The sequence below is a fragment of the Silurus aristotelis genome, assembly GCF_946808225.1.
Source record: "Silurus aristotelis genome assembly, chromosome: 11".
NCBI lineage: Eukaryota > Metazoa > Chordata > Actinopteri > Siluriformes > Siluridae > Silurus > Silurus aristotelis.
The window spans coordinates 26,765,129-26,777,506 of NC_139584.1; the positions used below are offsets into that span (position 1 = coordinate 26,765,129).

Consider the following 12,378-nt stretch of genomic DNA (forward strand, 5'->3'; position numbering starts at 1 on the left):
CGGATTCATTCAAGAGCCTGAACTGGAGAAAGGTGTGAATCGGGTCGAAGGGCATCACCACGTCTCTGTTTTTGTCTTCCTTTTTTTTTTTTTTTTTTTTTTTCTAGCGTTTCTAATATGCAACAAGCTTTAGCACTCTCTAGAGTACACTTTATGGTACTGCAGAGCCTGACCTCATCATTTTGCCCTCGTGTACTGTGGATAAAGGGGTAATAATTAACCCCAATTCCACAAAAGTTGGGTATAATTGGGATTATTAGGTGATTGGGTATAAAAAGTGTTTCTTAGACAGGCAGATTCTTTAGGAAGTAAAAGATGGTTAGAGCTTCACAAATCTGTAAATGACTATGTTTACAAATTGTGGAACAATTTCAGAGTAATGTTCCTCAACATCACATCAGCAAATCATTTTAACGTCTCATCATTTACAGTACATAATATTATCAAAGGTTTCAAAGAATCTGGAAAAGGAGACAAGGGAGAAAATCAATATCAGGTGGCCATGAGCTGCATTTAAAACAGTCCTGATTCTGTAATGGAAAGCACTTCATTGGCTCATTAACACCTCCAGAAATCATCGTCTGTGAACACAGGTTGCCATGTCGTACACAAATGCGGGTTAAATTTCTATCATGCAAAGAAAAAAGGCACGAGTGAACATGCGTATCATGAAGTGAAAAACACAACAAAGAACACCCAGAATCTTGTATCAGACACATACTGCTCTCTGAAAACTTCAAAATGGTCTCCTCAGTTCCCGGATGTATACGGACAGAAGATGTGATGCGACACAGTTGTAAACATGGGCCTCTATCTACTTACACAACCTGTTGCATCCATTAAATTCAATATGACCTTATTAAAATTGGGTTCATAGACACAAATTACTCTCTTTTTTCTTGTCACTGAGGCGACTATATGTATATACTATGTATATCTATGGAATGTATTTCAATAGGAAGTATTTTTGGTGCCTCCACCAAAGTTTTCTTTCTGCCACTGGATCCTACAGATGCTGCTTGTTTTTTTCTCGTGTATTATTGATTTTTTTTCATCTTCAAGCCCCATTACTCAACATTCCAGCTGGAGATTTGATCCTTGTTTTTATTGCTTTATATTCTGTCAGCCATTCCTTCAAAATACAGTAAATATATTCTCCCGGTTGATAAAGGAGACTGTGTTAATTAGAGACGCACACATTTAATACGGTATAACCCCAACCCTATCTTTTTTTTGCTTTATTCTCTGACAAAAATGTGGAAAAAAAGATTACCTTTGGCATTTCTGTCAGCATTACCCATGATCCCTTGCCTCCGTTGCAATGGAGACGGAGTCAGAAGGAGGAAGTCGTGCTGACTGACACGAGGGAAATTCGTGTCCATGAACACGAATCAATAGATTATATAATAGATCATTTTTTTGTTTTTATTCTAAACAAAATATGAGATTCCCAAATCATTCTGTTTTCACTGGCATTTTACACAGTGTCCCAACTTCGTTTGGACTCGGGGTTGTATACCAAAAAGAACAGGCGTCCAAAACTCTGTCGGAATACTGCCGTATGCGTTTATTCGTGCAATAAGACGGCATGATCCTCTGAGCCTTGTGTCTTGTTTTGTTTTGCATTCCCGCCATTAGTAGGATGTAATTGCAAATTGCCTCTTTATTAGCATTAAATAAACAAGCACTGTTTTTACGGGTACTTTTCCCCCTGTGAGCTCATCTAAAAGAACGGTCTGCATCACAAGAGCTTTCGAGATTCAGAGGGGGTACATCTTTTTTCATTCGAATGCGGTTTAAATGAAAAGATTAGTGGTTCCATGTAATGACAAACAATGTCAGTGGTTCGAATTAGGGTTTGGACTGAAACCATGGCGTTTTAAACACAAAGCGTGGCCGTAACGGCGTTTTACGCAGCATCTTTAAGCATTAAGTTGGTGGAGTTTATAAACCCAGAAACTTTTATTGGGTAAAGAATTTTTTTTCATTCTGGTTTGCATGATAATTAGAAGTAACTAGCAGTGATGCTGTCAAATTTCCTGATATGCCGGGATTGATTCGTTGAAGCGCTTTAGTACGTTGAAAGTTTCCATTAGATTTCCAGTGCATGCATTTTTCATTTACAGAGGGTCGGAACATCATCAAGATACGGTAGACTCAGATCCAATGCTCCTAATGAGCTTAATGATTTGGGATCTTTGATAACACTTACACAAGAAACTTGTGCTGCTGGAAAAGAGGGACGTCGAAGATCTCAATAAACTTTGTTGCAGCGTAGACAGAGGCAAAGTTCAAGAAACGCCTCGTTGTTTATCGCAGTCAAAGTGCATCAACTAAAACCCAAGCCACACACCACAGAGGCTCATGTCCATAGGCTCATCTGAATTAATGCTGAATTCTCATCACTGAATATTTTTAGCTTTTCACGTGTTCCTTTGCAATGCAACAACACTCAATAATGAAACTCACTAGTAAAACAAATTTATTTTCACGTAAGTATCTTTCCTTCACTTTCTCGACTGATATCCCACACTGTGTCGTCACACGTCACTTCCCGATGCCGTCTGCGAGATCAAAACGCCCTTCGTTCTGTCCCTCACGCTTTTCAGGAAGCTCATGATCCCCGAGCCGCCCGTTCCTCTCTCTTCCAGCGCCGTTGGTGCTTTCCACACCGGGTCGTGTTCTCCTAAAGATTCCGGGCCCGCACAGCGGAGATGTTTGGCTCGGGACGCCGGGACGGTGATGAAGCGTGATACTACACTGATGTGGTAATTTCTCAGTAAAACCAGCTGAGCCACACAGCCATCAAAAGCCTTCGTCAGACTCTCGTCAGCTTGTTTTAGCACGAAGGCCCTTAGGGACGGAGTGCAAGAGATTTCGTCGATGAAGCTTCGGTGAGATGGAGGCATGTAGCCTCTCATTCGGGTCAGGAAGTTCGCTGCAGGGACAAAGTGTGAGTGTGATTTGTTGCATGGCACGTAAGAAGTAATAAAACTCCTCTGAAGCATGCTGTTAGAGGAAAATAATCAGCAACATGCTGATATGATGTGGCCTAATGGTAAGTTTAATTACTGTTACTATCATGAAGTTGATTATATTCTTCCAGGATTCAGAAGTGTTTTGCTTCACTTACAGAATTTGGAGGATGTTCTTATATAGAGCGACTTACAACCAAGTAGTTGGGGGTTAAGGGCCTTGCTCAGGGGCCCAGCAATGACATCTTGGAGGTGCTAAGAAATTGAACTTACAACATTCTGAGCCAAAGTCTAATGTCTTAACCACTATATCCCACATCCCTTAGTTGCCATTTCCTATAAAAAAAATACCAGCGATTTTCTATTTGTAGTAACAATTTTTTATTTTTATTAATTACAGATCACGTTTTTTTTTTTTTTTTTTTTTTTGTATCCTTATGTGGAACATCACTATACAACATCATTTAGCAAGCCATTTTATTATCTTTTAAATTAAATTCTGCTAGTTAGATTAGAAATTGTAACGCTAGCTATCCCAGGAAAACTTTCCAGGATAAAAAACTTTAACGTCAACCTTTAAATGAATATAAATGCAAAATGCACTTCAAGTGCACAATTTTATACACATTGAACTTTGGATCTACCAGTCATTAGTTTAAATTCCAGCCACACCAAGCTGCCACTACTGGGCCCCTGAGCAAGGCTCCTAAACAAGGCCCTTAGTCCCATAGCTGCTCAATTGTATGAATGAGTCACTCTGGATAAGGGCATCTGCCAAATGCCATAAATGTAAATCCCTGCATAGGTTGTTTATCGTGCTATAGAACTATTGTGCTACAGTATAATTCCTCAAAACAGTGTTTTAGGCCGTGACTTGGTTCTTTGTATCTCGTTCATAAAAATGAACAAATCTTTTATTTGAGTCATTTAGTTGATTTAATTCATTTGATCAGAAATGATTTTCAATTAGCAGATTCCCAACACATTAACAGCTACGGACAAATTATGATCAACAGAACGAGTAGCTCACCTCTCATATCTCCTGGTCCGTATCGTTAGTTATTTTCTCACATGACACGTATACATTTTGTAACAATAATCTCAAGATTATACAAAAAAAATGCAGATTCTAGCAGATTCTATTGTATGTAATGTTTGTATTTGGCTTCAATGATTATGGAGATAATCTCTCACCACTTTTTTCCTCGTGTTTGACACCTAGCAGCTCATCAAAGCAATGGAGCAGACTGCTCTGAGCTGCACTTCCTCCTGAAAACTCCATCGGTTCAGCCTGAACGCCCTCATACACTAACCCGTCTGGCATGGATGGGTTGTCTTTCCACCTGAAATATGCAAATACAGCAATATGGATACAATGATGATAGGGAAATACATTTAAACTGAAGCAAAGTGTGATCTGTAAACCTGCACAATTCATGCATTTATCCAAATATTGGTTCATGTTGGATATAGTACCTCAAATAACCATTCTGTGCCACCGTGGTGAGTAAAAAGCATCTCAGTATGCACAATATGCCAAATTATAAGCAATAGAGGATTCGACTTGTCAGCCAAGAACAGGAATCTGCAGCTACATTAGGCACACACTCACTTGTCCATTAGCCAGTGGTGGACGAAGTACACAGAGCATGTAGTTGAATTAAAGTACAGATACACAAGGTAAAATATTACTCCAGTAAAAGTAAAAGATCCTTTAAACTTTCACTTGATTGGCTAGTTAGAGGTTAGATTTAGGATTTTTATCCTTTATGCCATTATTTATTCCTCTCAAAATGTTCTGCTTGCTGTTGATCTGACGTGGATGTTGGTGAAAAGTAGATACCACCAAGCAGCAATCAAAACAAGTTCAAAACAGAGGGCACGCTCGACCCTGATTGGTGTCTCGCCAGTTGGTGGTTTGACCAGTTACGTTTTTTATCCACTCATAAATAAAAAGTAACGACTGATTGTCGAAATGTAGTTAAGTAACAAGTACGATATTTGACTGGAATTTCTTGGACTTCATGCTAGAGTTTTCATCTTTTTTATAAAAAATAACAAAAACTAGCAACAAGCAAAACAATCACCGGCAATAATCATTACATGCTGACAACTTATGTGTAACAGTTGATACGTGATTTAAGAAAAAAATATCAGCTAGCAATCAAGAAAGAAATAGCCGAATTTGGATGGATTTCAAGGGCACTATATGGCATACTCACCCCGATAAAAAGATCCTCATAATGCCATAGAATACTGAAGGATCCACGTGTACTGAAATATTATAGAGACTTTAAGGAAACATAGAAACTTGAATAAATTGTATGCCTTTTTTTTACGCAAATAATGTAAATATACGGAGTGCAGCATTACCATGCATTTGTTTGAGAGCCTCTTTAATGTCTCCTACAGACCGACTGATGGCATCAAGTCCTTCTGTAACTGCCGATACATTACCATCACAGACACCACTGATCACTTCAGGGATGGCCTGCACTACGGAAACAAGAACACAAAGCAATACTCTAGCACTTTTCTTTTTTTTTTTCAGGGAATCCAGACTGGGCTTTACTTATAATGGTTATGAAAGACCTTGAGAGCAGGAACAGCAGCCAGTTCCACCAACAGAGTGACAAGGAAAAAACCTCTCGCACTTTCCCCCCCTGGGAAGCCAAAAAGCAGCTCCAGATTCCTTTCAAGTCATAACATAGACACACACACACACATTGTTTTTGGCTTAGTGTGGGCTAAATTGATTATACACTTCTCTTTCTATGGAGGAACATAGCGATCTGGCATGCTTTCAATAATATCTACATGACACTGGCTCTTTAGCACTGAAGAGTTGCTTCTCATGCTGTGAAGGCTCCCTCTACTGGGCACTTCAGATTGCAAATTTCAACTTTATTAATATTTTTTACTCAATTTTACTCAACACTTACTCAATGTCAAGTGGCCTGGAAAACACCCGAGTGGATCCATTCAATTGCATAAAATGACAAGAAAAATAATGTAACATTTTAGGAGAACACATCATGATCCATATAACTTCCATATTTCTAAGCTGTATATATATATATATATATATATATATATATATATATATATATATATATATATATATATATATATATATATATATATATATATATAATATATGTCAGAGAGAAATATCATACCCATCTGGCATTCTTTTCCTCCAGTTGGCCAAAACCGCATCAGCATGAGTAAGGATTGGCGGGAGACCCAACCTCTGAGATACCTCCCAGTATGGTACTGCTAAGTTCTTTGGGAGAACCTAATATACACACATACACATTATATATAACAAATGGATTGGTTGGGATGTCTTCACATGTATTCTTGTTACTGTACTTTCAGTATTATTATTATTATTATTATTAATAAAATTATTAAAATTATACTTTCTACCATTAAGTACTTTACTACATAAAAAAATTAAATAAAAAATATATTTATATATTTATAACTGTGCGCTGTATTCAGTCAGTATTTTAAAAAACACTTATTTCGAAAAATTATTATTGTGTTTTAGATTTTCACACTTTGAACGCCAAAAAACTTAGTTAGCAATGGTAATGTTTGTAACAGTGGTGCCTGAAGAACACTAGCCCATTATATCGCATTTTAGGTGCTTTTTTTTTCAAAGAAACTGATCCGCAGGTTGTACGAGATTTCAGCAGTTAACATCTCCCCATTCAGGATGTAGTGAATGAAAACATCCCTGTATGCAATCTGAGTAAAGAAGACTAGCTAGCAACTACAACCTGGTGGTGTGTAATGATGTGGGTTTAAATATATCGAAGTGCTGCTTCGGGTATTACGTGTAAGGCGTAGCATTGCTAAGTATTTAGTTAGAAACATGAACAAATGAATATGAGCTAGCTAAGCAGTTAGCAAGAGATGGAAGCTAAATGAAGTGACTTTACCAATGAAAATTCACTTGATTAGTTTAGAGAGGAGTAAAAAAAAAAGTACCTGTGTACTGTATAGATCTGAAAATATCATTTCTGAAGTACGTTTTCACCAAATTATGAATTTAACTTTGATTTAATAAAAAAAAAATAATTATTCATTAGACTTTTACTTATATTAACATATATCAACAGTCACTTCCCATGGGCTCACCGCCTGCAGGAGGGACCGTAAGGGACGGTGCTGTGAGGATTGGGCAGCAGTCGAAGGCTGGGGCCTGCTTAGACTGCTGCCCCCGCGACCCGAATTACGGATAAGCCGGAGAAAATGAATGAGTGAATGAATATCAACAGTCACATCATTTTCTTTCTTTATTTTGCAGCACCAGAAGTATAAAATTTTTGACGACCAAGCACCATGTTTGTTCCCCTGCAGTACCTTAACTTTATCTTCCTCCCCCTCCTGCCATACGTAACCCATAGTGATAAAACTCAGGGCCAGATGAGCCAGACGCAGCTCTCGATGACTACGCAGCAGCTCAGTCTCCAACAGAGGCATCTGGGTTTTAAACAACAATTTAAACAAAAGAAATTTAATTCTTTTTACTTGTCGTAATAGCGGTTAGTAGTAAATGGATTCAGAAAACGGAAGGACAAAGCAAAAAGCATATCACGATGCATAATTTATGTACTATTACAATATAGCATTATTCTAGTGATCAATTTTTCAGCGATTTCAAGCAGACAACATACGTCGTCCAGAATGTATTTTTCAAACCGACAGAAACACGCAAACCAAATGACGAAAGCCATATGGGGACGATGAATTTTAAGGAGGATTTTAGAGGGTCTTAAGGGAGTTTCAGATATGCAAATGCTATTTATTGAAGTAGTCTATGTAAGAGATCCACTATTATTATAGAATACAAGCCATTTGTGATTGTGGGATCCTTTAATAAAGGCTACTAATAAAGCCAGCAAAAATTTACTTTTTAAGAGTAAAACAACCAAACAGCCAAATCAATACATTCTGCCGCTTGCTGTTTCAGTTAAATCAGATCCAAGCTGCTTCAGCTGAAGTTCTCACATAAATGTTGTTGTTAGTAAGGAATATCATTATTCCAGTATTGAGTTTGTGTTATTTCGCCTGGTTTGCACTTTGGGAGATATATTAGCAGGTCTTAGGTACTGTTGTGTTTAGTTATTGTATGCGCCGTACCTTATGAACCGATGAGCGAAGGGAGTGAGAAGACACAAGCTCACTGACACATCCAGCGATCTCCATCCAGGGCTGGAAGTAAGGCGGCAGCTCTACCTAACACATCAGAGAAATTCAGCTTAAAGCTCACCCTCGGGTTTTTTAATTCTATTTAGGGCCAATTAAGTGTTAAACTGTCGCTTCGTTTGCCAATTAAAGCTCTAAATGTCGGACTGAAAACCTCTTAAGCTTTAGACGATCATAAATCTGCACTTGTTTACAACACTAAGTGTTTAAGACTTCCATAAGGAATTGCCATTTAGGGTTTTCGATTTCCTGCCACTTGGTATGTTTGAGCAAAGTTACTCATGACATTTCATGATGATTTCATTCATTTCATATTGATTTTAAGTGCTTGATTGTATCTCTACCTACTAGTTTAGAAGTTTGTTGCCTAATTTTGCAGGTATTTAACAATGTAAACTATAGAATTGTTTACATAATTTTCCATAAGAAGATGTTGAACATTTTATATGAGATATTTTACGAGATATTATAGTCTAAGTGATAACATGAACTAACTTGTCTAACTAAAGTGTTCCACCACAACAAATGTAACTATGAGCAAATAAATAAATGATAAAGTATCATTGACTAATAAATATCATTGGCTTTACACGATTGCCAAATTGCTGTGGTATAAGAGGAATAAAACCCTTTGGGACTTCCTGTTATAAGAAGTTGTGTTGGACCATGGCATTGTTGTTCAATCTCCTATGACTGAATGCCCCAAACGTTTTATGATTGATGGAACCTTGATGTTTTATTAGCCAATAGATATATATTATTTTACATTGAATCTCTTTCTTAACAGACATTTTATATAAATCTAATACAAAGCACAAAATACATAATGTACTTACTGAATAGACCTTTTATTACATATGCAAGATGGTCAAAAAGAAGGGAAACAAATTAATAGTAACTAAACAAAAGCTTCGCTTGTACCATATGTAGATTAAGAGTAAAAAAAGGTCTTCAATGCATCCATTATATAAAAGCAGTAACTACCATGAAGTTAATAAACCCTAAAACTGCATTACTTGACATGTACATACCAGAGGATCAGGGAGAGCAAATCCATATTCTTCAGATATATTATATCGTTTTAGGGACAGCGATTTCTCCATATCTGAAGTTGCAGCTTTACTTGCCATTTTTATTCTCGAAACCTGGATAATCAAACTGTACTTTTTCGATTCTTTCCCCCTCTCCCTTTTCTATCTCTTTTTACGTTTTCTGTATGGATTATGCTGGAAGCATTGCACCGTCATTCTCTAATACCAGGCCTTGGACTTAGACCTTTCCTGGATCATCGACCCCTTTCCAAGGTTTCTATGAAATTATTAACCAAAAAAAAAAACCCAATATATACATGCATGCTTATATTTAAATTGTGGATGTACTCTTGGTTCCTTTGGTTCACTGAAATCTAAAGCACTGGTCTATTTAACCTGAGGCACTGGTCTATTTAATCTCTAGCAATGGTCTATTTAATCTAAAGCACTGGTCTATTTAATCTATTTTTAACTATATATAAATATCTATTTTAATAGATATTTTAATCTATTTAATCTAAAGCACTGGTCTATTTAATCTAAAGCACTGGTCTATCTAATCTGAAGCACTGGTCTATTTAATCTCTAGCACTGGTCTATTTAATCTGAAGCACTGGTCTATTTAATCTGAAGCACTGGTCTATTTAATCTCTAGCACTGGTCTATTTATTCTCTAGCACTGGTCTTTTTAATCTAAAGCACTGGTCTATCTAATCTGAAGCACTGGTCTATTTAATCTGAAGCACTGGTCTATTTAATCTCTAGCACTGGTCTATTTAATCTAAAGCACTGGTCTATCTAATCTGAAGCACTGGTCTATTTATTCTCTAGCACTGGTCTATTTAATCTCTAGCACTGGTCTATTTAATTTGAAGCACTGGTCTATTTAATCTCTAGCACTGGTCTATTTAATCTAAAGCACTGGTCTATTTAATCTCTAGCACTGGTCTATTTAATCTAAAGCACTGGTCTATCTAATCTGAAGCACTGGTCTATTTATTCTCTAGAACTGGTCTATTTAATCTCTAGCACTGGTCTATTTAATCTGAAGCACTGGTCTATTTAATCTCTAGCACTGGTCTATTTAATCTCTAGCACTGGTCTATTTAATCTCTAGCACTGGTCTATTTAATCTCTAGCACTGGTCTATTTAATCTCTTTTATTGTATAATGTTAATAATAATGTAAGTATAATGAGTGTGAAACGTTGAGGCCAATATGCATTGGGATTTGTTTTCTAAAATTAAGTCTTTATAAGTTTGTATAACACTACATTCGCTAGCATGAATGAATATCATTATCATAAATATCTAAGTGAACGTATGGGATGTGAAAACTTGCATCTCCATGATTATAACCCACGAGTTTACTTATTATACACATTTTAATGTGCTCTGATTATACATTAACAGCCCTTTAAATCACATCAGAGGCAGTTTGACTTTAGACTCTTAAACTAAACTAAAAACAAACACGCATAAGTCTCTGCTAAACAAAAATGATGAAACAACCTAACGACATAGATTGTTCTATACAAAATGTTAAAGAATATGGTTGATATAGTACTTTGGACTGGTTTCCTGTCTCCCCATAATAAAGTGTTTAAAGTTGAGTTCTTTAGCCTCAAACACAAGTGTGTCACATTTTATATTTTGAAATTTAAATAGATGCTTATAAGTAGAATGCATTTATCCTTCATAACATTTTTTTACCTGAGAACCTAGCGTAATTTTGAACTGGTACCTAACATGAAATGAACTTGTGTAAAAAGACGGCATGACCTTAAAAACCTTCAAATCATGCAAAGTGTGTGCACTCTAATATGAACTCAAAGTAAACTATTTTTAGCACATAGTTAGAATGCATTTAAACATCACAAGACATAAACAAGACCATCTTTAATATGTACTCAGTTTGAAAAGGAATTATACTGTATATTAACCAAGCTCAGGTGAAATCCTGCATCCTCTTTTGGTCATTTCCATTAGCTTTTACATTTAAATTTTACATTTATAGCATATGGTAGACCACCTTATCCAAGGGTGCCACTGCTGGGCCCTTGAGAAAGATCTTGGTGGTGCTGGAATTCGAATTTGTGACCTTTTCACCCAAAGTCCAATGCTTTAACCACTAAGCTACCACCTCCGAGATTCTTAGATTGACATCTTAAAGAGAATAAGTAGTTTAGTAAACCATAAATGTATTAAATTAATTTGCAGTAAATGGACTATATTACTATTTGCTGCCAGGAATTACCATTTCTTGTTGCAGCGAATCTCCTCTGAAGTTATAAGGCACATAATACCTACCTGTCTTGCTTGCTGTACTCAAATGTCCAATTCAAGTGTCATTTTTATACTGATTATTGTTAATGATCAGTAGTTTGGGGTAAGAGGCCCATAATCGCCAAGCTGCCACTGTTGGGCCTTGGGTTATTGATAGGAAGGTTGGGGGGTCAAGGCTCAGCACCACCAAGCTGCCACTGTTGGGCCCTTGAGCACTGTTGAGCTCTGGTTTACTGATCAAAAGGTCATAGGTTCGAAGCCCAGCACTGCCAAGCTGCAACTGTTTGGCCCTTAAGCACTGTTGGGTTCTGGGTTAATGATCAGAAGGTCAGGGGCCCTTAAACACTGGTTGTTGATTTGAACTCACAGACTTAAAGCAGAGTGAAATTCAAGGGCCCAACAATTGCAGCTGAAGTTTTAAATCACATAATACTTACCTGTCTTGCCTACTGTCCTGAAATGCAGATTATTTTCCTCCAAAACATGTTTTTTTCCATGTTGGTCTCATTGTATACTGATTCTTTACTGATTATTTTTCCCTTTACATACCAAGTTGTTTTGAACTGAGCATTTTATTTTATTTTTTTTTGACTCAAAAGGGTTACGTAAGTATCACTTTAAACGACTCACCTAATTGAATCTATGTAAAGAGTCGGCTCTTGAGTACAACCCGGAAAAACGAAATGATAATCGTATTGGGTCTGTCCTGAGAATCTTCGAGTGTTTGAGAAGTAAGTTGGAAGCATAAAAACCGCGAGTTACTGCAGCATAGAGTGGATATGAAAGCAGTTTGTGCCGCGGTGAAAAGGAATCGAATCATGGGCAAGGAATCGACTCTAGGCGTCCGAACAAATGAATAGTCGGTCG

The 12,378-nt window shown here is 37.0% G+C and overlaps 1 protein-coding gene across 4 annotated transcripts; it reads right to left on the bottom strand.

Moving 5' to 3' along the window:
• Positions 1-2,325: 2,325 nt before the first annotated feature.
• On the bottom strand, positions 2,326-12,279 carry ido1 (indoleamine 2,3-dioxygenase 1). 4 transcript variants are annotated; one of them, XM_083554046.1, is made up of 10 exons: positions 12,142-12,279; positions 8,130-8,225; positions 7,350-7,469; positions 6,155-6,273; positions 5,918-5,932; positions 5,568-5,667; positions 5,349-5,466; positions 5,198-5,249; positions 4,170-4,318; positions 2,326-2,938 (listed from the first exon to the last, which is right to left on the bottom strand). In XM_083554046.1, the coding sequence occupies exons 2-10, from the start codon at positions 8,193-8,195 to the stop codon at positions 2,541-2,543; spliced, it is 1,137 nt and encodes a 378-aa protein (XP_083410172.1). In that variant the 5' UTR covers positions 8,196-8,225; positions 12,142-12,279; the 3' UTR covers positions 2,326-2,540. The 4 variants fall into 4 exon arrangements, with proteins under 4 accessions (XP_083410172.1, XP_083410173.1, XP_083410171.1 ...); XM_083554047.1 differs by lacking the exon at positions 12,142-12,279 and adding an exon at positions 11,949-12,056; XM_083554045.1 differs by lacking the exon at positions 12,142-12,279 and adding an exon at positions 9,227-9,466.
• Positions 12,280-12,378: the final 99 nt, after the last annotated feature.